Source organism: Panthera tigris, chromosome D3, assembly GCF_018350195.1.
Source record: "Panthera tigris isolate Pti1 chromosome D3, P.tigris_Pti1_mat1.1, whole genome shotgun sequence".
NCBI classification, from domain to species: domain Eukaryota; kingdom Metazoa; phylum Chordata; class Mammalia; order Carnivora; family Felidae; genus Panthera; species Panthera tigris.
In genome coordinates, this window is record NC_056671.1 from 279,130 (window position 1) to 305,184 (window position 26,055).

At 45.9% G+C, this 26,055-nt stretch overlaps 1 protein-coding gene across 1 annotated transcript; it reads left to right on the forward strand.

The window, feature by feature from the left end:
* Positions 1–4,225: 4,225 nt before the first annotated feature.
* LOC102960473 (zinc finger protein 605) lies at positions 4,226–25,450 on the forward strand. The gene is made up of 8 exons (XM_042961634.1): positions 4,226–5,749; positions 7,257–8,015; positions 8,274–8,385; positions 8,503–8,621; positions 10,651–10,811; positions 17,545–17,665; positions 17,893–17,982; positions 21,466–25,450. The coding sequence occupies exons 5-8, from the start codon at positions 10,797–10,799 to the stop codon at positions 23,259–23,261; spliced, it is 2,022 nt and encodes a 673-aa protein (XP_042817568.1). The 5' UTR covers positions 4,226–5,749; positions 7,257–8,015; positions 8,274–8,385; positions 8,503–8,621; positions 10,651–10,796; the 3' UTR covers positions 23,262–25,450.
* Positions 25,451–26,055: the final 605 nt, after the last annotated feature.

Sequence of the window (26,055 nt, forward strand, 5' to 3'; positions counted from 1 at the left end):
AGAGAATATATTTTTGAGACTTGCTAAAAATATAATCTGCTTGGCAGTTTTATGAGTCTATAACTGAGTGGCTCTGGATTCAGATAGAAAGGGAAGATTAAATTGGAGGTAAGTGGAATAAAGAAAAGAGCTCTGGACTTGTATTTCTATCAGTTTAGACTTTTTTGGTATGTTGAGTTTTGTCTTAATTGTTTTAATTTCAATCCTTGTAACTCTATTGAGACTAACTTTGTGGTCCAATATAGAACCTATCCGGGACAGTGTGCCATGTGCACACAAAGATTAGCATGCTTAACAGTCTTTAGATAGTGTTGTTAAAGAAAAATCAAACCAACTAAAATTTAAAGATCTAATGGCTTTATTAATCAATTCATGAATCAGGCAACATTCCATCTAACAGGTAGAGGGGAGCTTCAAATGGCTACAGAAAGGAAAAGGTTTTAAAAGGCAGGACAAAGAGGTCATAAACAAACAAAAAAAGATTATTTTAGGTAAGGTCACCTTCATTTGAGGACAAAGGATGTTTAGTGTGGATTACCTCCTCTTCCTCTGGGGGATGAAAAGGGCTATGTGACAGATTATCTTATTGGTGCTGACCTATTAGGATTGCATTTCTAGGAAGTTGGGACTGTATTAGGTTAGGTATTACAAGTGCCCCCACTTTGGGCCTGTGGTTTTCTAACAGTGTGTTCTCTAGATGTCTGTTACTTTCTGTCTTTTAGTTCTTGCCAGTGTTGTCTGGTTGTTTGCCTTTACTTTTAAGATATCCTTTGCTTTTTTTTTGGCTTATTTACTTGTTCTTTCACCAGGTTTTTGAGACTTTAATTTGCCTTTTTGGTGTTGTTATAATTACTCAAGATCGTGAGATTTTCTGTCATTGCTGCTTTGTTTCTCCCATAAATGCTTACAGAATGTGGCTCTGTCTCCTTCTCTCTCTACCTCTCCCCTGCTCACACTCTCTCTCAAAATAAATAAACTTTAAAAAGTGCTCTTATTTGTTTTTGTTGCCAAATTTGGAAACAATGGGCTCTTATTAGATATTGGATTGGTTGGTTAATTTATATGGAATACACCTAGAATAATTATTTCTTCATTTTTGGAATTGTCTTTTACATCACCATTTCTTCTTTTCTTTCCTCCTCCTCCTCCTTTTTAGGTAGGCTCCACGCCCAACATGACGGTTGAACTCAACAAGCCTGATTTCAAGAATCACGTGCTCCACAGACTGAGCCAGCCAGGCGCCCCCGTAATAGTTTCTTCTCAGTCTTAGCTTTTCTAGATGTTCCTATTACTGTGCTCTTGTAGAATATCTACTATCTAAGTCTATTCCCTTAAGGGACTCAGCAAAGAATGAGACAAATTTATTTTTCTAAGATTTATAAGCAAGCTAGGACAGTAAGTATACACATGCAGTAGGTTGAATTTTGCGGGAAACAGACTTTATAATAAACGGGTGGTGTATTAGGGACTGCTCTCAGGAACGACCACCGTGCAGGAATGAGGGAAGCAGGACTGGACAGAAGGGTAAAGTTGAACAGTGATGCTTTCACAACAGAGGCCTCAACTAATTTCACAGAATCTCTGAAACTGGTTGTTCACAGATGAAGAAAACTGAGGTAAAGGGGTGGGGACTTTGTAACCTTATATTGACCAATTTTTGGATATGGGCTGACCCCAAGGAGGTTACTCCCGGGTGAGGCAGCTCCCTTCAGCTGAGGGCAGACACTTAAGTGACTGAGCCACACAGGCATCCCCATATCTGAGAGTTCTTACTTGACAGAAATTTTATGAGCATTTTAAATGTGAAAAAAACTGTAGCTGTAACACAGTTCTTTTTTTTTTTTCTAAGTTTACTTATTGTGAGAGAGAGAGAGAGAGAGAGGGGCAGAGAGAGAACCCCAACCGCGCTCTGCAATGTCAGTGCAGAGCCCAAACAGGGTTTGAACTCAGGAACCGTGAAATTACGACCTGAGCTGAGATCAAGAGTTGGACGCTTAACCGACTGAGCCACCCAGGCTCCCCTGTATGAGTAAATTCTTTAAAAATACACATTCCAGATTGAATTTCATTGAATGATTTTTCAGTATCCATTGAGATGATGATGCATGTTTCCCCCTTTAATCTTTAATAATTACATTACATTACTAATTACATTAGTTTATAAAGTCCTGCAATGCCTTCTACTTAGTTGTGATATGTATTTTTGTTAACATTTTATTTATTTTTGATAGAGAGAGACATAGCACAAGTGGGGGGAGAGGCAGAGAGAGACGGAAACACAGAATCCAAAGCAGGCTCCAGGCTCTGAGCTGTCAGCAGAGCCCAACGTGGGGCTCGAACTCACGAGCTGTGAGATCATGACCTGAGCCAAGTCGGACACTCAACTGACTGAGCCACCCAGGCGCCCTGATATGTATTTTTAATATTGCTTGATTTCATTTGCTATTTTTTCATAATTTTCACAAAAATATCAGAACTGAGATTGCTTTATAGTTTTTTGGTTTTTTTTTTAACCTTTGTCTCGTCATGGCATAAGTTTTTTGCTACCTTTGTGTTAAGAACTTCCCTTCTATCTAGATTTTTCTGGAAATTGGCAAGAACTATGTCCTTTGATAGTGTGGAGGATTCAGATTCACCCATTAAAACATCTGAGCCAGGAGCTGAAAGCTTTTTAACACTGGCTTTAGTTCTACATGGATATTATTTTAAAATAAGTTAGTTACCTAACTATTCCTTTAAACATGTACTTCATTGTTTTCCAAATTTATTAACATACTACAGAGAATTGAGTAAAATATTCTTTTACAAGTATTTAATTTTTTCAGTTTATTTTTTAATTTTTTCTAATTTTTTTTTTTAATTTTATTTTTGGGAGAGAGAGAGAGAGGCAAAGAGAGAGGGAGACGCAAAATCCAAAGCAGGCTTCAGGCTCTGAGTCTCAGCAGAGCATGACTTGTGGCTCGAATCCATAAACCACGAGATCATGACCTGAGCTGAAGTCAGAAACTTAACCAACTGAGCCACCCAGACGCGCCTAGTTTATTTTAAGTAATCTCTATACCCAATGTGGGGCTTGAACTCAGGACCCCAAGATGAAGCGTGATACCCTCCTCCAACTGAGCCAGCTAGGCGCCCCTTAAATTTGTTTTTTATGGCTATTTCTATTTTCTCTTTACCAGCTGTTTTTGCTGTTCCTCCCCATTTTTTGGTAAAAATTTCTAGTATGATTTCATATTTTATTTTAAAAACGTGGCTTTTCAAGTTTTTGCTGTTTTAATTCCTTAACTTCTGTTTCAAAAAAAGTTTTTTTAATGTTTATTTATTTTTGAGAGAGATAGAGACCGAGTGCAAGTGAGGGAGGGGCAGAGAGAGAGGGAGACACAGAATCCGAAGCAGCTCCAGGCTCCGAGCTGTCAGCACAGAGCCCGCCACCGGGCTCGAACTCACGAACCGTGAGATCATGACCTGAGCCCCTAACTTCTGCTTTTATATTCGTTAATTTCTTCCTCTTTCCACAGTTAAAGTTTCTTTCTCCCTAAAGCCCTCATTTCATTTATTTTCATTACTTTGGTCAGTGCTGAGTTGGATGCACTAGAATTTACCTGCTTCACTTACTTTGACTTTGTAAATGACTTCGCTTTAGCATCAGAAATGTAAAGGATACAGAAGTTTCCTCCTGGTGACACATTTATGTTCACCCACAGACATATTTTGAGGAGAGCGGCTCCGCCTGACATTTGTGACCAAGAAACCCTCAGGCAGCGCGGGAGAGGAGGTCCATCGGAAACCTCCGACCTGCCAATCCGGGGAGGTGCGCCGCAGAGCCGTCTGGGAGATGTAGTTCTAGGGAGGGCGGCACTCTGGGAAATGTAGTTCTGCGCGCACACTTCCGAGGTGGGCCGCGTGAGTCCCGGCGCAGCGGCCCGAAGCCTGAGGTGGGGGGTAGGGGCGACGCGGCGAGGCTGCGGGGGCCGGGGCGGCCTTGATGTCCGCGGGGGCCCCGCGGTGAACCCTGACGCGCGCACGAACTGGCTCCGGAGCCGGGTGCGACGAGGACCCGGGGCGGGGGCGGGGGCGGGGGGGGGGGGAGGTTGTGGGGGCCGGCCACGCAGCGCAGGCGCCGGTTCCGGTCCGGGTGGGGCGTGGCGTGGGGGCGGTGCGGTGCGGTTCTGGGGCAGCTTTAGGGGCTTGGGGGCGCGTAGGGATGGGACGGGTGTGGCGGGCGGCGACTGTGGGTGTCAGGAGGGAGATTTGGGGGTCTGGCGGAGCCGCCTGTGGTGGTGGGTGACGAGGAGGTTGTGAGGGAGATGGTGGAGCCGGCCAATTCGTGGGGCGCTCGCGGGCCAAGGGATTGGAGTGTCTGTGCTAAATCAGTGAGCCGGGGTTCGCGGCGGACGAGTGGTTGTGGAGCCGGCGGAGGGAATTAAGTGGGTGATGGGGCCCTCTGGCGTGAGTCATAGTGGGAGCGGCTTTGGGCGGAGGCCGAGACTCGTGGGCTTGGCGGTTCTGGGCATGAGGGGCAGGGATCGGGAGAGAGGAAGTCCCTGAAGCTGCCCCAGTGTGGAGACGCTGGACGGCGAGTGTGTGCCGTCGGGGATGCAGCCAAGGGTGGTTTTCCGGAGTAATTAGGACTCTGCTCGTCAGTGATTTAGATGCCTCCGGGTCGGCAAGTGGGCCCGGTGTGGATGAACCATAAGGTCTTTGTGGAGGTCTGTTTGGGGGAGCTCAGAATTGGCGGCCCGAGGATTTCTTCGACTGGAAGGCCTGTTGGTTTGTGACAGTGCTGGATTGTACTGAGCCCTGGGCTCCCGGGAAGCAGGAAGGTTAGGACGTCTCCCGCCGTCTCCTGTTCCAGGAAGCATGTGTTGTGCGTAACACATGCCCCCTTGTTGGCCGATGACGCGGCCGGATAGCAATCCTCCAAACTCCCATCCTTTGCCCCATCAGCGATTAGCTGGACTGCCGTCCCCACTGAGCAGTCAGGAGAAGATGATTGTTACTGAGACGTGGGACTTAAGCCTCCTTCTCCCCCACCTCCCCACCCCTGCCCCAGGCCCTGAACTTTGATTCACTCCCTACTTGAGCTGCTTTGCGCCCCCTCCTTCCCGAGAACTGTCCTCCTCTGATCTACTATCTGATCATCCTGCCCTTTCCTTCCACGCTCCTGGTTCTTCTGACCTCGGATCTCCCTTTCCGTGGAAGGAACCACGTAGGTCTTTGCCCTGCGTAGATGCTGGCAACTCTTCCGGCCACAGTGTTCCCCCTATTGTAGTATGCCTCCGCCTCCTGCAGTAATTGTGGAATAAGATATTTCTTTACATTCTACTTGGCAGTTCAGCGGTAGCTGTTTCGATGGAGGGGGAGGACCGGGGTGGCCTGTGCTGCTGAGTGGTCTGTGCCTGTGTTTGGGAGATTTTGTGGTTGAGGCATCAGGGACTGGGGCACTGCGTGTCAGTGACAAGGTCTGGATACGAGTTGGTGGGTGGCCTGTGGGGGTTGTGAGTGAGCAGACAGCGCGGGTAGTAACTAGAGTCATTGGAGGTAGCGTGTTAGGGCAGGGCGGAGCTGGCGGCCCGTTCAGGTGAGGATTGTGAGGATCTGTAGGGGTGCTAGTGAATGGTGGGTGAGCGTGGGGTAGATTAGAAAGTGGGGTGTCATGGAAGTGAGTGGTTGGGGTCCCCGTATGATTACGGATTGGGCATCCCCTGGGTTCAGTTCTGTGGGAACCGGTGATCGGGGCACTGTTAAGGTGAGTGGATGGGCAACTGAAGGAGGGAGGGCTTGGAATTCCGTAGGGGTCCTTTGGGACTCAGTGTTCAGGATTTCACTGACTCCATTCCTAGTCAATGAACAGACTCTGCTGAGATTACTGGATGGGAGTGTAGGGGAGCCAGCGACGGGTTTCCCGGCGTTAGTGTTTAGAAGCCTGTGGGAATGAGTGATGAGGGGCGGTGCCGTCATAATCAGTCAAGGGACCTATAGGAATGACCATGCGGGGTGCTTGGGGCTGAGCGAGGGGGAGCCTGGAATGATCAGGAATAAAGGGTCCTAAGGGTATCTGATTGGGGGCGGGGCTGTGGAGAGACTTTGGATTTCATTGATTGATGCACTTCTGTGCGTTGGTTTTGTCACTTGGGGGTTGGTGATTGGGGGCTTTGTAGAGCAGTCACTGGAGACCTACCATATGTGTAATTGAAGGTCCTGGAGGGGTGGCCTGTGGGATCAATAATGAGGGTCCTAGTGGGATGATGGGCTAGTGGGATAAGTGGGAGTGGGGCTTATGGGGCTCAGTGGTTGTGCGGTCTGAAATTTGTGAGGTCCCTGTTGTGTTCAGTGAAATGGGGGCTGGAGAACTCTCAGGTGGGTGGGTGGGGAACTGGGAGCCTTGTGAATGCTAAAGGTTGGTCCGTGGGGTGGGGTGGCTGGGGGTTCAGTCATTCAAGGTCTGTTGGACCTCGTGTGTGATTGAGGCCATCTTTGGTGATTCTTGGCCTGTGTGGTTGTGTTTGTGGGTGTGGGTAGTCTCAATGAGTGCTGACCATGCGTTGGCTCAGGCAAGACTCTCACAGAGTAACTTCTGTTAAATGACCATATTCTCTGTTGTTCTTTGGTCTTTCTCACCCAACACATCACTTTGTTGGTCAGTGACGGCTCCTTTTACTGAAATATTTCCTCACTTAAACGTTCTCAGCTGGTTCAGCCTCATTGCCCTCCTCTATCCCCGAACCGCCTTCAGCTCTCTCTAGCTCCAGCCGTTTGAGTGTGGTGCTCCCTGATGGGCATGCTCTTCCCACAGGCGTCCACAGTGGGTTCCATCCTCTGTTCAGGACTCAGCTAAAAGTCATTTCCAGGATGCCTTTCCTGGCCGTGGGAAGGAGCACCCTCCACCCACCCCTTCCTCTGTCACATTTAAAATTTCCTGTGAGCACTCTTTTAGTCTGACGTTACTTTATTTACTTGTTTTCCATCTTAGAATGCATTTCTTAGAGGACAGGGACCCTGTCTGTCTTGGGACCTTAAGTCGTCTCTCCCATGTGTTCAGAACAGGGCCTGGTTGTGAGAGGCATTCAGCAAACTGCTGCTCTCCTGGCCCGTAAACAAGACTGTGCATGTGTGTGTGAGTGTGTGCGTACATGAGAGTGCTGAATGTACATGTGCGTGTGAGGGCGGGGTGCAGGGGTATGTCGGGATCCTGAAGGAGGAAACGAGAGTGGCAGTTTGGGATGTTAGTATAGTCGGCACATTCCCTTTTCCAGAGGTGAGAGAAGATCCGTGCATCAACCCCAAAGGGGTCCAAGCTAAACAGAAGCTCCTGGGGCAGGTGGGCCTTTGATCTCAGGGACCCCAGGTTCGGATGGCAACAACTCTCTTTTTTCACTCAGGGCTTCCCAGACTGTTGAGACCCCTAACTGTGTCCAGGAGAACTCCCTGGGCATCTTGGAAAGAGGCATTTCACCTTTGAATGTTGCTCTCTGCTCTCCTAGAACCTTTTCTCAGAGATTTGCCCTCCAGCCCTACACTCTTCACACTGGACTAAACAGAGTCCAGTTTCCCTGGGGGGATCTGACTTTTATGTGTATATACGCCACAAGTGGGCAAAACCCCTGTCATTCTTCTCCCTTCCCACTTTTCGGAATTTTTCCTGCTCTGGATGCCCTTGCTCTGCCCTCTACCACTGTTTTGGGTCAATATTCAAAATCCAGCCTGTCTTTCGATTCTTTCTTGACTGCCCCACAAGATCCTCCTTATATTGTTGATGTGGGAACCTGTCTCCACTTACTGGCCCAAGTCGTCCCTCCGTTCTCTTCATCATAAAGTGGGAGACTTTCAAGGCCCTCAGGAGATGATGTCAGAAGCTGATGTACAGGGTCAGGTCAAGGCTAAGATGTGTTCAGATGTTTCTTTTCTCCTGCCTGCTCACTGTCTGCACAGGGCACGGGCTTTGCTGACCAAGCAGCAACTGGTGATGAGAGCAGCTTTGTCTCGTCTGTTTCCAGCCCTTGGCCCAACTTGGGGTGGGTAGTAACTGCCTCGGCGGGGCTGGTCTGGCCCCACTCTTGTTAGTTGCCCTGGGGCAAAACCTGGCAGTTCGCTAACATCCAAGCATAACTTCCTATCTTCATTTGCAGCAGATTTGTCTCTATGTCCATTGGGACATTGAAGACACCCTCACCTATTCTTTAATAGAACAGTGTCTTTAAATAAAGAGCTCTTGCCCTAAACCTTCCACAGGTACTATATTATCTCTTTGTTCCGTTTATTTGCTGGAAAAGTGCCCACTGACCAGTCCACCGTGTCCAGTCTTCTTAAGTAGCCTGTCAGCCTGTGGAGACCAAGCTGGGAGCACCGGGAGCTTAGGTGCTCAGCAAACACCCTAGACCACAGGTAGAGACCACAGGTGCCAGACAGACCTCTCTTGGCAGGGCTGCTGCGAAAGGTGGGATTTGTCCATCTTGTCCCCAAGTTTACTGGGTACTGTGATTTTTGAACATTTCCTTTTAGGTGTATTAGGAAGGAAATGACATCTCTTTGTGATCTCACGCTGTGGAGTCCCCGGTGCTGATCTTGTATCTGGTTGAATGTAAGTGACCTGGTCCATGAGCAGTGAAGGAATTCAAAGTGTAAGTATGTGTACACATCAAGATGTAGTATTTTTTGTTTATTATACTTAGCTGAAATCTTGGTTCATTTGTTCCAATAATTCTGCCTGAGATATCTGTTAGGTGGTTTGTGATCTCTTAAAAAGCTTTTTTTTTTTTTTTTAACGTTTATTTATTTTTGAGACAGAGAGAGACAGAGCATGAACAGGGGAGGGTCACAGAGAGAGGGAGACACAGAATCTGAAACAGGCTCCAGGCTCTGAGCTGTCAGCCCAGAGCCCGACGCGGGGCTCGAACTCACGGACCGCGAGATCGTGACCTGAGCCGAAGTCGGACGCTTAACCGACCAAGCCACCCAGGCGCCCCAAAAAGCTTTTAAAATAGTGGTTGTACTCAGTTATCTGGTTATTTGGTCTGTTGGGGAAATAATTAAAACCCAAATCTCTCAACCCCCAAATCTCACAAAAGCAGAAGAAAAAGAAAAGCAGTTAAACTGGAATGCAGGGAGCTTCACAGACAACCTGCTAAAGAGATTGCAAAGGCAGAAAGAAATCTCCCTCTTTTCTCCAGCCAGGCCGGAAGAACCCATGTCCACGTGGTCTCAAGATAAATGATAATGTGTCGCACATGGTTCATGCTACTTACCTGGCACTTGGGGTGGCTGTTTGTGTTAGCCAATCACCTTTATCCAAAGGGAAAATAGACCTCTGTGTTGGTGACAGGACTGCAGCGGGACATCAGCTGCCAAAGTCAGGCACTTGGCCAGGCCCCTGCCCTTCCTGAGATTGGGAAATAGGAGTGTATCTTCCCGATGATTTCAAAGAGATAGCTCCTAGGACCTTAAGAAAGATGTTTTGGGGTGGGAAGCTGGACGAAGCTTGTTTAGCTTTAGAAGAGATTTATATGTATCTCAAAGGAACAGAGAATGTACGGTTGTGGGTTTTCGAAAGTAAATACTTTGCGAAGAGGAGTCAGGGGAGTCTTTTTCCCTTTTTTTGCATGAGGGAGAATTAATTTTTTTTTTCTTAGTTTTAGTTTGTATTTGCCTTTACTGGCCTCTGAGCTCATGCATATTCCTCTAGAGTGTTAGCTGCTCTCCTGCACTCTGGGTAATTTGCACTAGGGGAGGGCTGAGGCTGCACCTTTGAAGGGGAGGAGAGGGGAGGGGCGCCAGGGCCGACAGCGTGGACCCTGCAGAACACACAGTGCTGTCCCACCACCCCCTCAAGCATCTCCTGCCGTCAAGGGTCAGAGACCCTGAGCAGCGGGTGTGGACAGCGTCCTTGTACGGAGGGCTGTGGGAGGTGACGAAGGGCACCCCTTGTCATCTCTGCGGCCCCTTCACTCTGCAGGGATTTTGATCTTGGAAGTGTGGCCCGGGCTGTCCCTGCTGGCTTCTGAGGGAAAGGGCAGGCAGTTTTGTCCCGGCGCGCACCGAGAGGCACCACGGGGAAGGTTCCTCACGCCTCTCCTCGCTGTCATGGATGTGGCTCCCCCCTGCTCCGCCTCAGACCCACACAGGAGCCTTACTCTTCCCCAGAGCCTCTCTTCTTACTGTTTCTGTTAGTTTCTCTGATCTAGGCTTTCTTTTCACTGCAGGGCTGGTTTTGGAGTAGAAAGCCAGCACCCCAGGCTGCTTCGCCATCTTGGTCTAACAGCCATTTTCCCTTTACCATCCTGCCTAGAGATAAGTTGCATTTTACTCTGTAGCACCTGTGTCCCCAGGAAATACTGCTGCAGAGTGAGCGAGCCAAGGTTATGTTCCTGAACTTTTTTGACCTCTGCAGAGCATTTGGTGGGGTGACGCTCCTCTGGGGATGTTTGGCCGAACCAGTGAGACATGTGGCTTTCACGTGGCGTTCTCGGGTGCGGGCCAGGGCTGCAAGTGTGCTGTGTGGCGCAGACCCGGCCCAGATGCAGTCTGGCCCGGCCGAGACTTCCACCCTGTTTCTTACCCACTAAACCCGATGGGTGTTGTCAGGAAGAGAGATCCGAGATAGGGTCCCGAATTAATGACATCATCTAAAATGAAATTCCACTGCATCTCCAGGGCATGGCTCTGAGGAACAAGATAACTCATGTGAGATAAAAAAGAAGAGGCCTCAGGACTAGGGGTGCATTCTCAGTGTACAGACATTTGACCAGAGGCCTCTCTCCAGAGCATCAGAACAGAGCAGATTTTCCAAGCAGCTGAAAATGATCAAGTCACAGGTGAGTTACTTGTTTATTATCTGGCAGTTTTTATATGTAGATATGAGAGGTTTGCAGGAAAGCTCTAAATACATTTGAGTCATAATCAGAAAATACAAACTTGGGAAAGAAGATGTCAGAGAAGAACGAAGTGGATTGTGGAATCATACCAAAGTCTTAAAGTTGACGCATGGATGTACAAGAAGGTGAGCTGCCCGCTGTCCTCAGATGTTCCCAGAAGTGGAGACAGGAAGGGAAGCGGGAATAGTTACGTGGTCTCCTCTGACGAAAAGCAGACTAGTTACTCAGTAGAAGCAAACCTTGCTGATGATGCAGAGCCCAAAATATTTGGACAGCTATTGATGTGGATGAGAGAGTGGACACAGTCCTAAATAGCAGCCCTATAATAAACATATTTCGCAGTGCTAAGAAATTACAGAGTTCCTCAGTGTGAGCTAAGGGCACAAATTTGAAGGAAAGCTCAGAACAGAGTTTGTTTCAGGACTGAAACAGTGGGCCCCGATACCCATCTTACCTGTGTTCCAGTTTTAGGAAAGAAACCTAAATCATCCGGCAGAATTGACCACTACAAAACTTTCAGATGGTCCCCATATTCTCTCAGTTGGAATTTTGGTACATTTTGGATAGAAATATCTTTGCTTCTGTTGGCAAAAGCTGGGCGTGGGTGTATCTGCCTTTAGCTCTTTTTACTTTCTTGACTCAAGAAACGGAGAGTGTCACGAAGGTTGGGGTACACAGGTCAGAAGTGCAACCCTAGAGGACACGTGTGGTTTTTCTGGAAACAAAGGATTTAAGGAGGGTACCTCAAGCAGGGCCGGCCCCCAGTGTGGCTTTCCACTGTGGGCCCTTCTGCCCTGGGTTTCTAGTCAGGTCTGAATAATGTAGTTTAGTCCTTGGCTTTAGAGGAAGTGCTTGGGGCATTTACTTCCAAATCGCTGTGTCCACGACCCCAGTTTATTAGTCCACTCTTTGTTAGATGTGGGCAACTTCTGGGGATGCTCTTCCTGGAAAGTACAGGAACTGAGGCTGCCGTCTGCTGTCTCCAGTCAGCCGTGTCGGGAAGGCATCTGTGTTGGCTCAGCAGTCAGTCTAAATCCAGAGAATTCGCACGAGCTTGGAGAGGCAGCACTGGGAGGTGTGTCTTTTGCTTTTTGTTTTTTTCCAGGAGGAGGGGGAAGCTTTTAGGAGCAAGTCCAGAGAACAAACATCATTTGTGTACTTCTCTACCCCCATGCTTCCCCAGGTGCTAGGTTGATTTCGTTTTTGTTTTTCTGTTGTATCAGTGTACCCCATTTAGTAATCAAAACTTTATTTATTTTAAATTATTTTTAATTTTTATTCTAGAGAGAGAGCGTGCACAAGCAGGGGAGAGTGGCAGAGAGCAGAGAGAGAGAGAGAGAAAGAGCGAACCCCAAGCAGGCTCCAACTCAATGCAGAGCCCAATGCTGGGGCTTGATCCCATGATCATGAGATCCTGACCTAAGCTGAAGTCTGAGCCACCCAGGCACTCCCACAACTTTTTAAAAGCTCATCTGTTTTCGTCCAGACGCTTTGTCTGGAAAGGGTGTATGTAAGACGTACAGATATTTTTATCTAACTTAACCGGAAACATGCATCATGTTTAAGAATCGGCTAGCAAAACCTCCAGAATTTTCAAAAGATTTTAAAACAGTTTTATATAATCTCACATTCGTCAAATCTTCAGGAAGAGGTCATAGGGGATGGAAGCCTTTTGCTGTGTCCCCCATGGAGCCTGAGGTCTCAGTAACTGTGGAAGATGGGTGTGTCTGTGAAGACAGCCTGGTCTTCACATGGCAGCAAAGAGAACTGTCCTTTGGGGACTTACTGCACTGAGGCCCCAGGATGCCCGTCTGAGCTGTGTAATCTGGGCTGGGGCTATCTTGACCCCTCCCGTCAGTCACATAAGTCTGTCCTTAAGTGTCCACTGAGACAACCGCATGGCTCATCTGGGGCTGTTCTCAGATGCGGTGAATCCAGGGAACCGCAGAAAGGAACAAATGTGGTCTTGTAGTGCCTGGATAGTGTGGCCCAAGTCAGTGGAACCCATGGGGATGCTAAACCAAACTTGAAGAGGGTGTCAGCTGCAGTCAGAGTCCAGTGAAACCCTCTGGCCGGGGCAGAGGGCCCGATGAGAGCTACCTGTCAATGTCGTGGTTCTCGGCACAGGAACTTGTGTCTGGGCAGTTTCTAGCCACGGCCAGCGTGTGGAAGGCCAGACGTGACGTCCAGGCCGTTTCAGCCTCTTCTGATGGCACGGGCGGCACGTGCACAGGCCCCACTGAGGACGGAATCTGAGTCTCCACAGGCCAGCGTCTTCTGGGTCCTGGTGGCAGTCAGTCACATACTCGAGGGCTTTGTGGTGGAGGCAGGTTTGGTCTCCACGTCGGGTTGACGGGGCACGTCTGTTGGTGAGTGTGGGGGCCTTGCTCCTGAGCATCCACACGGGTAACGACAAGCTCACCGGGAGCGTATCCAGATGTCTCGGCCCATGGGAGGGCTCCTCGTGATCAGGACGTGTATAAATTAACATGACCAGCATCCTAGTCGGGATTTAGAACAGCTCCAGCCTCCACAGAAATTCCCCGTCTCACCTCTGTGCGTCCCTAACCCCAGCAGCAACTCATCTGTTCTCTGTCACTGCAGTTTTGCCTTTTCCAGAATGTCATAGAATGGACTCATTAGTGTATAACCTTTTGATACTGCCTTGTTTCACTTGTGTCTTCGAGATTCATCGCCCTTGTTTGAATCAATAGTTGGCTCCTTTTCCTGCTGAGTACGGTCACTGGGTCGCACCCCCTCGTACGAACCTGCCAGTTTGCTTACCCTCTCACTTCTGAAGGGCTGCTTGGTTCCTTCCAGATTTTAGCAATTGTGTTCATGTGCATACAGATTTGAACGTAAATCTTGAGGTGAGCAGAAGTTTTGAGTGTCCTTGGGCACGTACCTGGGAGTAGTAAGTCTCTGTTCAACCCCAAAACATCTTCCAGAGTCACTGCCCTTTTGGCGTTCCCAACTTCACAGCAGGAGAGCTGTTGCCCTGCATCCTCACTGGCATTTGTCACTTTTTGTGTGGGGTGTTTTGTTTTTGTTTTTGTTTTGTTTTTAGCAATTCTAATAGGTATGTAGTGTCCCATTATAGTTTTAATTTGTATTTCCCTATTGACAAATGATGTTGAACGTGTTTTCATGTTTATTTTTTATCTGTACATCTTCTTTAGTTAAGTGCTTGTTAAGATCTTTTGTCTATTTTTTGGTTAGCTGACTTCTTTTTAAATAAGAGGTTTTTTTTTTTAAGTTTCTTATTTTAATTTCAGTACAGTTAACAGAGTGTTAGTTTCAGGTGTACGATACAGCGATTCAACTGTCCCATATGTCACCTGGCGCTCATCATGGTGGGGGGGGGGGGGGTGTGCTCTTAATCCCCATCACCTGTTTCCCCCATGCCCCCTCCCGCCTCCCCTCTGGTGACCATCAGTGTGTTCTCTACAGTTAACCGTGTTTCTTGGTTTGCCTTTCTCTCTATCTCTCTCTCTCTTTCTCTTTCCTTTGCTCGTTTGTTTTGTTTCTTAAAATCCACACATGAGTGAAATCAGAGGGTATTTATCTTTCTCTGACTTAACTTACTTAGCTTTATCCATATTGTTGCAAATGGAAAGATTTCATTCTTTTGCATGGCTGAATAATATTCCATTGTATGTATACCACGTCTTCTGTATCTTTTCATCTGCTGATGGACACTTGGGCTGCTTCCACATCTTGGCTAGTGTAGATAATGCTGCTATAAACGGGGTGCATGTATCCCTTTGAATTCGTGTTTTTGTATTTTTTGGGTAGATACCCAGTAGTGCAATTACTGGATTGTAGGGTAGCTCTATTTTTAACTTCTTGAGGAACCTCCATACTATTTTCCACAGGGTCTGTACCAGTTGGCATTCCCACCAGCAGTGTAAGAGGGTTCCCTTTTCTCTGCACCCTCGCCAACACCTGTTGTTTCTTGTGTTGTTAATTTTAGCCATTCCCTGATTGCATTTCCCTGGTGATGAGTGATGTTGAGCATCTTTTCCTGTGTTGGCCATCCACGTGTCTTTGGGAAAATGTCTGTTTATATCTATTGCCCATTTTTAATTGGATTACATTTTGGGGGGTGTTGCGTTGTATCGGTTCTTTATATATTTTGGATACTAACCATTTATTAGATATGTCATTTGCAAATATCTTCTCCTATTCTGCTGGTTGCCTTTTACCTTTGTTGATGGTTTCCTTTGCTGTGCAGAAGGTTTTTTATCTTGATGAGGTCCCAGTAGTTCGTTTTTGCTTTTATTTCCCTTGTTTCAAGAGACACCCATTTTTTAATTGTATTTTCTTATTGTTGAGTTTCACGAATTATTTATTCTGAATACACGCGCTCTGTCAGATAAGTGGTTTTCAAATATTTTGTCATAGTCTATGCCTTGTCTTTTCTTAACAGCGTCTTTCATATAGGAAAAAATTTCAATTTTGAAAAAGCCCATTTTGTTGATTTTTTTCTTAAGTTGACCATGCATTCAGTGTTGTACCTAAAATCTCATTGCCAAGGAGCGCCTGGGTGGTTCAGTAGGTTAAGTGTCCAGCTCTTGGTTTTGGCTCAGGTCATGATCTCGTGCTTCGTGAGATTGAGCTCCACATTGGGCTCTTCTCTGACAGTGCAGAGTCTGCTTGGGATTCTCTCTCTGTCCCTACCCGGCTCACATGCTCTTTCTCTCTCAAAATAAACTGAAAAAAAAATTTTTTTTTAATGTTTATTTATTTTTGAGTGACAGAGAGAAAGACAGAGCACGAGCAAGGGAAGGGCAGAGAGAGAGGGAGACACAGAATCTGAAGCAGGCTCCAGGCTCTGAGCTGTCAGCACAGAGCCTTACGTAGGACTCAAACTCATGGACTGTGAGATCATGATATGAGCCACATTTGGACAGTTAACCGACTGAGCCACCCAGGTGTCCCTCCCCACCCCTCCCCCCAATTCTTATTAATCTCATTGCCAAACCCAAGATCACACGGGTTTTTTCCTAGAGCTTTATGATTTTTCCCCCCATTTAGGCCTGTGATCCATTTTGAATTCATTTTTGTATGGTATGAGGTATGTGTTGAGGTTTATTCTTTTGCTTATGGGTTCTAGCATCATTTGTTGAAAAAACTCCTTTCTTCATGGCATTCATTTTGTAAAAAATGAACCGAGCATGTTTAGGGGGGTCTATTTTTAGGCTGTCTGTTCTGGTTCATTCAACTTTTGTCTAACACTACCATTGTCTTCATCACTGGGGCATTATGGGAAGTCTTAAACTCAGATAATGTGAATCCTGCAACATGGTTGTTCTTCCACATCGTTTCGTTTTTGTTATTGTAGTTCCTTTGCCTTTTGTCCCAAAACCCTGTATCTACTTGTTTCATGACCTTTGTAACACCTTATTTCCTGGCCTGAAAAGACCAAAAAGTATTTAAGAACATGGTTTTTATTCTACTCATATTTATATTTCTAACACTTTTTCCGGTTTGGGGAGCCTTAATGCTCAAAACCTGTGTTCAAGAAGATATGTGAAGGAGCCAGTTAATTGTTACTACTTGGGTGCAAAACCACCTGGAGGGAGAAGCGTGTTTTAAATATGTAGATAATGCGGGGGGGGGGGGGGGGGCACCTAGCTGGCTCGGTGGATTAAACGTCTGACTTCAGCTCAGGTCACGATCTCACGGTTGGTGGGTTCAAGACCCACATCAGGCTCTGTGCTGACAGCTCGGAGCCTGGAGCCTGCTTTGGATTCTGAGTCTCCCTCTCTCTCTGCCCCTGCCCTGCTCATGCTCTGTCTCTCTCTCTCAAAATAAATATTAAAATAATGATAATGATAAATGTGTAGGTTCGGTTTGGGTTTTGACAGTAACCAAAAAACATTACTGTCATTTTGCACGTAGAGGCCGGGCATGCTGAGGATCTTACACTGCGTGGGCCTCAGCTAAGAATTGTTCCCAAATACCCAGTGGTACCTTCTTTGAGAAGCACAGTGACTTTAAATACAACCTGTTCCAAATTCTTTTGTAATGGATCGATGGATGGATAGACAAGTAAATTCATAATGATAAATATTTTAACATTTTGTCTCTCTCTCAACGTATAGTGCACGGTTATGATATTATGTTAGTTCTCGATTGCCGTGTAACAAGTTACCACAACCTCCGTGGCTAATAACATCAACGTTTATCTCACAGTTTCTCTGGGTTAGAAATTTGCCAGCTGCGCTCACGTTTGGTTCCCAGTCGGGGTCTCCTACAAGCCTGTGCTCGCGAGGTTAGGAAGGGCTGAGGTCCTTTCAGGGTGCAACAGGGAGGTACTCCCCTTCCAAGCTCATTCACGTGGGAGTGGGCAGGCCTCAGTGCCTGGCCACATGGGCTTCTCCACAGGCCTGCCTCAAGGCATGGCAGCTGGATTCCCCCTGAGAGCAAGGAGGGTTCCCCAGATGGAAGTGACCTTCTTTTGTGACCTGATCTCAGCAGTGACATCCCATCATTATTGTGTTCGGCAGAGGTGAGCCCGTAAGTGCAGCCCACACTCAGGAGGGAAGTGTGACACACATGCACCAGGACCGGGAGCCAGGGGTCCCTGCGGCTGCCTGGCACCGTGGAGAAGAAAGCATGTATTGTGCATGGAGCCCATTCAGGTTTAACAGCAAATCCGCTTTTCTAGATCTCATTTGAGGATGTGGCTGTGGACTTCACGTTGGAGGAGTGGCGGCTACTTAATCCTACGCAGAAGAACTTGTACAGAGACGTGATGCTGGAGAACTATAGCAACCTAGTGTTCTTGGGTAAGAGTGTTCTTGTGGAAACAGCGTGAGTCTAGTAACTGTGGCACCTGGAAGATGTTTACTAATGTTGGATCTGAGCTACAGATTTCAAGGATCACTTGATACGCAATCACAAGGTTTTGGTTCACTTGGTTTATTTTCTAGCCTTCGTGGTAAATATTCTTCATGTTTAAGAGTCCGTCAGCCCAAGCAGTTGGGTCCAAGTTGTCTGTTTTTCTAATTAACAGGTTATCAAATTATCAAGCCTCATGGGATTTTCAAGCTGGAGCAGGAAGAGCCATGGATAATAGATGAAGTTCTAAGTCAGAACTTTTCAGGTGAGAGGTAATCAGGTGTGTGACAGACAGTGAAAGTTTAATAAGGTTTTTGATGTCAGGTTATAATGTTTTGAAAAGTTAGTTTGAAATGTTATTTATAAAACTGGTTGAAATTCCTAAATCTTTAGAGTTGGCTCAGGACTGGTGCCCTGAGTTCCTTCTGGGTTTTCATGTGCTCTCTGTCCCGGTCTCCGCATCAGGATGTGTCCTTTTTGCACAGAGCTGATAGCGGCACGTACCCCCTTTCCTATACAGCAGCATAAGTTGGGGGCTAGCACTTAGGGCCTTGCTTTTGGGCTGGGCTCTTCTTCCCAGCTCCTCGGTCTCCTTTCCCTTCTTTCCCGCACTTCTAGCCTGCAGGGCTAGGCTTCTTTACTCATAACTCTTTATGAATTCATAAATTTTTCCTGTTAAAGGAACACTGAGTCAGTCCCTCTAATTTGTCCCTCTAATTGGTCAGATTTCTGTTTTAAACCCAGAGAGAGCAGACAGTGAATCTAAGGATACAGAATGAAAAGCTAACACCGTGAACCTGGTCAGGGGGCTCTGCCTCTTTCCCTGTTCTGTGCAGACTGACCCTGTGCGGTCAGCTCCCGTGGTGCTTTTTGGTGCCTTTGATGTTCGTCTTCTCCAAGCTCCTCGTTCAGCCCATCGTCTGCTGGGCTCAAGACCCCCATGTGCCATGTGATCTTTTAACTACATTTATATTGAAGAACTCATGGTATAGCAGCATTTTATTCAGTTTTGGTTTGTATTTTCTTGGCCCAGAAGTCAGGGTCAGCTGCATTAGAACTAGTTTCTTCCTCCACGCATTTCATTCATTTTTCTCTGCACGTGGGCCGTTGATTGTCATATCTTTTCCTCACGTAGACAGTGTCCCTCTCTTCAGGTGGCCCCTTTTTTACCTCCAGAGACTGTTGACTCCCAGCCTTTCTGAAGTCTCTGCCCAGTTAGTATTGTATTGTAGGAATCTTGGCCCTGGTCAGACGTTATCTGGAATTTTTAAACAATTAGATCTTACAGGTTTTTTTCCCCACGTAGAAAGATGGCAAATAACGTATTCTTCTCTGTTGTCTGTAGGATTTATGGTGTGTACTGATTAAATGTTTCATTAATTGACTGTTATGGGGCCAGGTAAGGCAGGACCTTTCTTGTTTATCAAATATTTCTTTAGTGCAAAGGTTTTCATCTAAGCAAGTGTCTCTGCTCACCTTAAGAAATATTTCAAATTATGGATCTCTGGGTACCCTTCACATGGATTATTAGGTCTGGGTATATGTAGCTTAGAAACCACCACCTGTGAAGATAGATTTTATGTTCATCTAGTTTAGAACAGCTGCTGTTACGAAGAATGAGAGGAATTGAGAGAAGTAGCCATGAAATAGCCTCACAGGACCAGAGAATTTTAATATAGAAGAAAATGCAAAACTGTATTTATTCAATAGTTAAGTATCAAACACGAAGCATTTGTATTAAAATGCAAAGTTAATGATCAAGATTAATGGCACGGAAGGGCACTGCTTTACAAGTACAGTTATGGGGCGCCTGGGTGGCTCAGTCGGTTAAGCGTCCGACTTCGGCTCAGGTCATGATCTCGCGGTCCGTGAGTTCAAGCCCCGCATCGGGCTCTGTGCTGACCGCTCAGAGCCTGGAGCCTGTTTCGGATTCTGTGTCTCCCTCTCTTTCTGACCCTCCCCCGTTCATGCTCTGTCTCTCTCTGTCTCAAAAATAAATGTTAAAAAAAATAAAAATAAAAAAGAAGTCCAGTTATGAGTGAACAGTACTGATCCTGCATGCGTTGAGCACTTGCTGTGTGCTGCGTCGTGGGGATACAGCAGTGAAAAATACGAGCCTTCTCCCTGCCCCCAGGGTTTACATTCCCGTGGGGGACACAGAAGTAAGGTGATTACTTGTTTGGTGAGAGCCAGGAAGGAAATAAACAGGGTATCGTTAGTATGCTCTTGAAATGATGTTTACGCTTAAATGAGCCAGGCTTGCTGAAAGCTGGGAAAAGCGTGTCAAATAAAACAGCAAATGAAAAGGTCCTAAGGCAGAAAAGGCCTTTGGGATGGAAGGGATGGGAAGGCATTCACTGTGGCTGAGCAGTAGTGAGGAAGAGCCTGTGAGCGGAAGTCAAGAGAGGTTGGAAGAGACCAGGACATGCAAGGGCACGTGAGTCAGGATGAAAGCTTGTATTTACCAAAGGGTTTTTAAGCAAAGGGGTAAAAAGCCTGATCACCTTTTCTTTTTTCCTTTCTTTTTTTAAGTTTATTTATTTTTGAGAGAGAGAGAGACAGAGCATGAGTGGGGGAGGGGCAGAGAGAGAGGGAGATACAGCATCCGAAGCAGGCTTCAGGCTCCCAGCTGTCAGCACAGAGCCCGACACAGGGCTCGAACCCACAAACCGCGAGATCATGGCCTGAGCCGAAGTCGGACGCTTAACCGACTGAGCCACCCAGGTGTCCCTACTCTTTCTTTTTTTTTTAATGTTTATTTATTTTTGAGAGAGAGAAAGAGACAGTGTGAGTGGGGGAGGGGCAGAGAGAGAGGGAGACACAGAATCCCAAGCAGGCGCCAGGCTCTGAGCCATTAGCACAGAGCCCGACACAGGGCTCGAACCCACAGACTGTGAGATCATGACCTGAGCTGAAGTTGGGACGTTTAACCGACTGAGCCCACTCAGAATAGTATTAATACGTCCACTCACTCAACCTCAAAACATTGAATCCTTTTATTCTCCATACCAGCAGCTCTAGTTGGTCCTTGTTCGGACATTCTGATATGTCTGAGGATTAGATTAGGCTCTACCTCCCCAACCCCCTTCCCTCCAAAAAATCCTGCAGAAGAGAAGTAGCTGCCTTGTATTTGAAGTCTTGGCAGATCTTTTATCTTTCAGGGTATATTGGGAATATTACCTCACCATTGCTAATAAATGATATCATAAAGCAAACAAACATTCATTTAAAAATAATCCAATAAATGGTCGTGTTGTAGAAATCACAAACAATTGTACTTGGTGAAAAAAAGCCTGTCCTAATGTTAAAAGAATTCTTGTGGTTTGGAATAATTTTCATTGATAGGATTACATGTAGATTCATTACATAGATTATATACATTCAGTTAAAATGTCAAAAATCCTAAATAAAAGTGTTGATGCTGAGCTCTGGAGAACTCTTTGATAACCCCAAGAGATAGTTTCAGTGATGGTGAAGTTAGTGATGTCAGTGATTCAGGTGATGGTCTTGAATGAGAATGTTCTTTAAATGTAACGCTAGTACAGGAACCTACTGTTTCTCATGTTTAAATTCCAGTTTGTTAACATACAGTGTGTGTGAACATTTTTCTTGTCCCATAAGGAGAAATTGTATTTGGGAGATTTTTTTTTTTTTAAACTGGAATCCTAGGCTCCATTTCAGAAGTTTTGTTCAATAAGCATAATCATTGGGGGATTTACACAGTATGATTCATTTTTTTCCTTTTTAGAAGAAGTCTGGCTAGATAACAATCTCAAAATGTGGCACCAGGATAATCAAGACGAGCTTAGAAGTATGGAGAGAGGCGATGAATGTGATGTTTTTAGGAAAATATTTCATTCAAGCATTAACTTTGTTCATTTAGCAATGAGACCCCATAAATGTGGCACAGGTGAAAAACATTTGAAACATCGTTTTGAGTTTCTTATTTCAAAAAATAACCTTGGAAGAAAGAAACTTGATGAGCTCAGTAAGAAATTTTTATTCTACATCAAACCTGATAGAACCCATGGTGGAATAAAATACTGTGATTGCAATACATGTAGAAAGGCCAGCAGTAGAGAGTCGTGGCTCATTGCAGACCATATTACACATACTGGAGTCTATTTATGCATGGAGTGTGGCAGAGTTTTTAATAAGAAGTCACAGCTCATAATACATCAGAGGACTCATACAGGAGAGAAGCCCTATGGATGCAGTGAATGTGGAAAAGCCTTCTCACAGAAGTCATTGCTCACTATTCATCAAAGGACTCATTCAGGAGAAAAACCATATGGGTGTGGTGAGTGTCAGAAGGCTTTCAGTAGGAAGTCATTACTCATTTTACATCAGAGAACTCATACGGGAGAGAAGCCCTACGGATGCAGCGAATGTGGAAAAGCTTTCAGCAGGAAGTCACAGCTTAAAAGACATCAGAGGACGCATACTGTCGAGAAACCATATGGCTGCAGTGACTGTGGGAAAGCTTTCTCCCAGAAATTAAAGCTCATTACACATCAGAGAACACATACAGGAGAGAAACCCTATAAATGTGGTGATTGTGGGAAAGCCTTCTTTTGGAAGTCCCAGCTCATCACTCATCAGAGGACTCATACGGGGAAGAAACCGTATGCATGTAATGAGTGTACCAAAGCCTTCAGCAGGAACTCACTCCTCATCAGGCATCAGAGGATCCACACAGGAGAGAAACCCTACGAATGCAAGGAGTGTGGCGAAGCCTTTGTCCGAAAACCACAGCTCATGAAGCATCAAGTAACTCATACAGGAGAGAAGAACTATCAGTGCAGTGACTGTGAAGAAGCATTCTTTAAGAAGTCAGAGCTAATCAGACATCAAAAAACCCATTTAGGGGAGAAACCCTATGGATGTGTTGAATGTGGAAAAACCTTCTTTGGGAAGTCACAGCTCCTGACGCATCAGAGAACTCACACTGGAGAGAAGCCTTATGAGTGCAGTGAGTGTGGGAGAGCCTTCACCCAGAAGTCAAGCCTGATATCACATCAGAGGACGCACACAGGAGAGAAGCCCTATGGGTGCAGGGACTGTGGGAAAACCTTCAGCGAGAAGTCAAGCCTCGTTCATCATCAGAGAACCCATACTGGAGAAAAACCCTTTGAATGTAGCGAGTGTAGGAAGGCTTTTGCCTGGAAGCCACAGCTTCTAAGACACCAGAGAATTCATACAGGGGAGAAACCTTACGAGTGCAGTGAATGTGGGAAAGCCTTTGTTCAGAAAGTGCAGCTCATTAAGCATCAAAGAAATCACACAGGAGAGAAGACCTATGGGTGCAGTGAGTGTGCGAAAGCTTTCTTTGAGAAGGCACAGCTCATTATACATCAGAGAATTCACACAGGAGAAAGACCCTATAAATGTAGTGAATGTGGGAAGTCTTTCACTAGAAAGTCACACCTTATGAGGCATCAGAGAATTCACACAGGAGATAAATACTATGGATGCAGTGAGTGTGGGACTGCCTTCAGCAGGAAGTCACAGCTCATGGCTCATCAGAGGACTCATGTAATCTAGAAACCGCACGAGTGCTGTGAATATGGGAAATCTGTCAGACTGATAGGAGAAATCCTGTCAGTACACTGAGAATGCAGGTCCCACCCAGCAGAGTTCAGAAAGGAGGGAGGTATTTTTACGTAGACAGCGTAAGAGCCTTCTCCTGAAACACACAGCTTGTTACACGTTAATGACTTGTTGGTGTGGAAGTCTTATCAGTATCCTAGTAGTGCAGAACCTGGTAGTCAGGAGTGACAGCTTCTCATCAGAGAACCTAAACATGAGGAGAAACTCAGTCGTTATAAAAATTGAGTGGGGGTTTCGTCAAGAAAGGATAATTCGTGGTACACTAGAGAAGACATATGCAAAGGAAATACTGAGCATCTTGAATTAGAGATTTCAGTATGAAGGAGAAGTCCTAATAGTTTTGAAGAATTCTGGTAAGCATGATTCTATCGAAATAATCCTATAGAGTTGTGTTGTATATAAGTTACAAAAAGTAGTTAATTTTAAGTGGTAGCTGTGTTTTAAGTGTGAAGATATGCTTTCTGCTGTGGTGATGTGGCAAGGGCCAGATTAATCCCCTGCCTTGAACAGCTAGAAACTGTAAAATGTATATGAAATAACGGTTTCGAGACCTATGACAGGCGGAAGCGTGTGATCCCTGGCAGAAGGTGTAGAGAGTGAGGTGAGCCCATAAGAGCCCAGCCTGGTGCCTGGTGGCAGTTCCCAGGGTGCACATCAGGGAAAGGAACAAATGTGGTCTTGCTGAATCAAAGAGAATTGCTGAATTGGCATTTGGGGAGGCCAGAGTAGCTAAAGGTTGCAGGGAGTTGTACTGGAGAGGAGGGAGCTTCCCAGAGAGAGGGCTGCAGAAATCTACAAGGAGTCTGCTTAGTCTTTTGGCTTAGTACTGATTTGCACACGTGTGACCAGAAATTTCCTGAGTCCAGGAAAAGTGCTGGAAAGCAGTCCGCCAAACAGTTCCCAGAAATCAATGTAGGGCTGGGAATAAAATTCCCACCACCTGAAATGGCAACGACTTTTAACACATGGGGCATCGGGTAGGACTCCCAGCAGAGTATTATCTTAGTAGTGAAGTAATTAATCCTAGATAGAAAGCTAGTCTGGACCCACAATGTCTGGCATCCAAAAACATAGCTGGCATACACAGAAGCCATGAGAATATGACTTGTAACCAGGAGAAAAATCAGTCACTAGAAAGATACAGAAAAAATGGAAGCAGTTGGCATTAAATAAGGATATTCAAATAGCTTTTATAGATACATGGGAAAACAGGAATGTGACAGATGAATTGGAAGATGTATTTTTAAAAGCCTGAGTGGAACTTCTCAGGATGAAAACAACAATATCTGAAAATTAAAACAAAAAAACAACTTTGGATGGAATTAAGAGCAGATTAGACATGGAATATCAATGAACTTGAGTGAAAATAAAAACTGTCCAACTGATGGACACAGAAAAAAAAAGACTCGAAGAAAAGACAATAGGGAGTTGGTTACAGCAAGGCACGTGTATTCGTATGGAGTCCTAGAAGGACAGGGCAGAGAAGAGGCCTAAGAAAGTATTTGAGGAAATAACAGATGAAATGTTTACACATATGATGAAAAATGTAACTCCACATATTCAAGAAGTTCAAAGAACCTCAAGATCATGAAGAAAATCCTGCTGATGGACATCCTAGTCAAGCGGATAAAACCCGATTATAAAGAGAACAGTTGTAAAGCACCTGGAGAAAGACAGGATACTTGCACAGAACAGAGGACCACACACACTTGTGGTCAGAAACTACTCGAGCTGGAACACAACGGAGTGAGGGACAGACAACTTTACATAAAACCCCCACCACCTGCCGTTTGTCTACTTCCCATCAAAAACATCTTTCAAATATAATAGCAAAAAAAAAAAAAAAAAAAAGTTTCTCAGAGAAGCAAAATGAAAGAGACTTTATCTATAGACCTTATCTCAGGAAACACTAAAGCAAGTTTCGGTGCAGCAAGAAAATCCTAGGTGGAAATGAGGATCTACAGGAAGAAAAGAGGAGCTCTGGAAGTGGTGAATATGTGGGTAAATATAAAAGATCTCTTTCCTCATTTAAGAGTCTTTTAAAATGGTAATTGACTGCTTAAAGCCAAATAATGTATTGTGGGTTATGATGTCTTTAGAAGTAAAGTGTATCTCAACGACAACACTTAAGTGTGAATCTTCAGAACTAGTTAAATAGACTGCATCCTCTGAGTCAGAAACCTGCTTCCCCAGGGCTCAGGGCAACTTGTGTGTGTAGGAGCCACACAGTAGAATGGCACATGTGACGGACGTGTGTATGTGCTGCTCGTTCTCCACATCCCCCCCTTTCCCGGCTCTGCACCCCCAGGGGCTGTCCCCTAGGGACGGCCTCACCAGGGATTGTGCTTAGGTTTGAACACGGGAGGTACTCAGTCAGCGGGCGGGAGGAGAGAGGTTGGAACACTTAACCCCACGCCCCTGCCTGGACCTCGGTGTGAATGGTGTCTGTGCCCGAAGGGCTGCCGCACACCCTCCCCCCCTCCCCCTGCTGCCCTCCTGGGGCCATAGACCGTTTTTCAGTTAACGCTTCCTTCTCCTTGCTCTTCACAATTTGGGGTGTTAACTATTTCTGGGTGCTTACCGACCTCTGGTTGGTTTTGGTTTCCTTAATTCAGAACGCATACCTGGACATGGTTCCTCTAGTGAATGTTCTTAGGTTAATATTTTGAGTGTAGCACTTGTTTTCTGTGCCAGGTGTTAAACGAGCATTTAACACAATTCTGAGAAT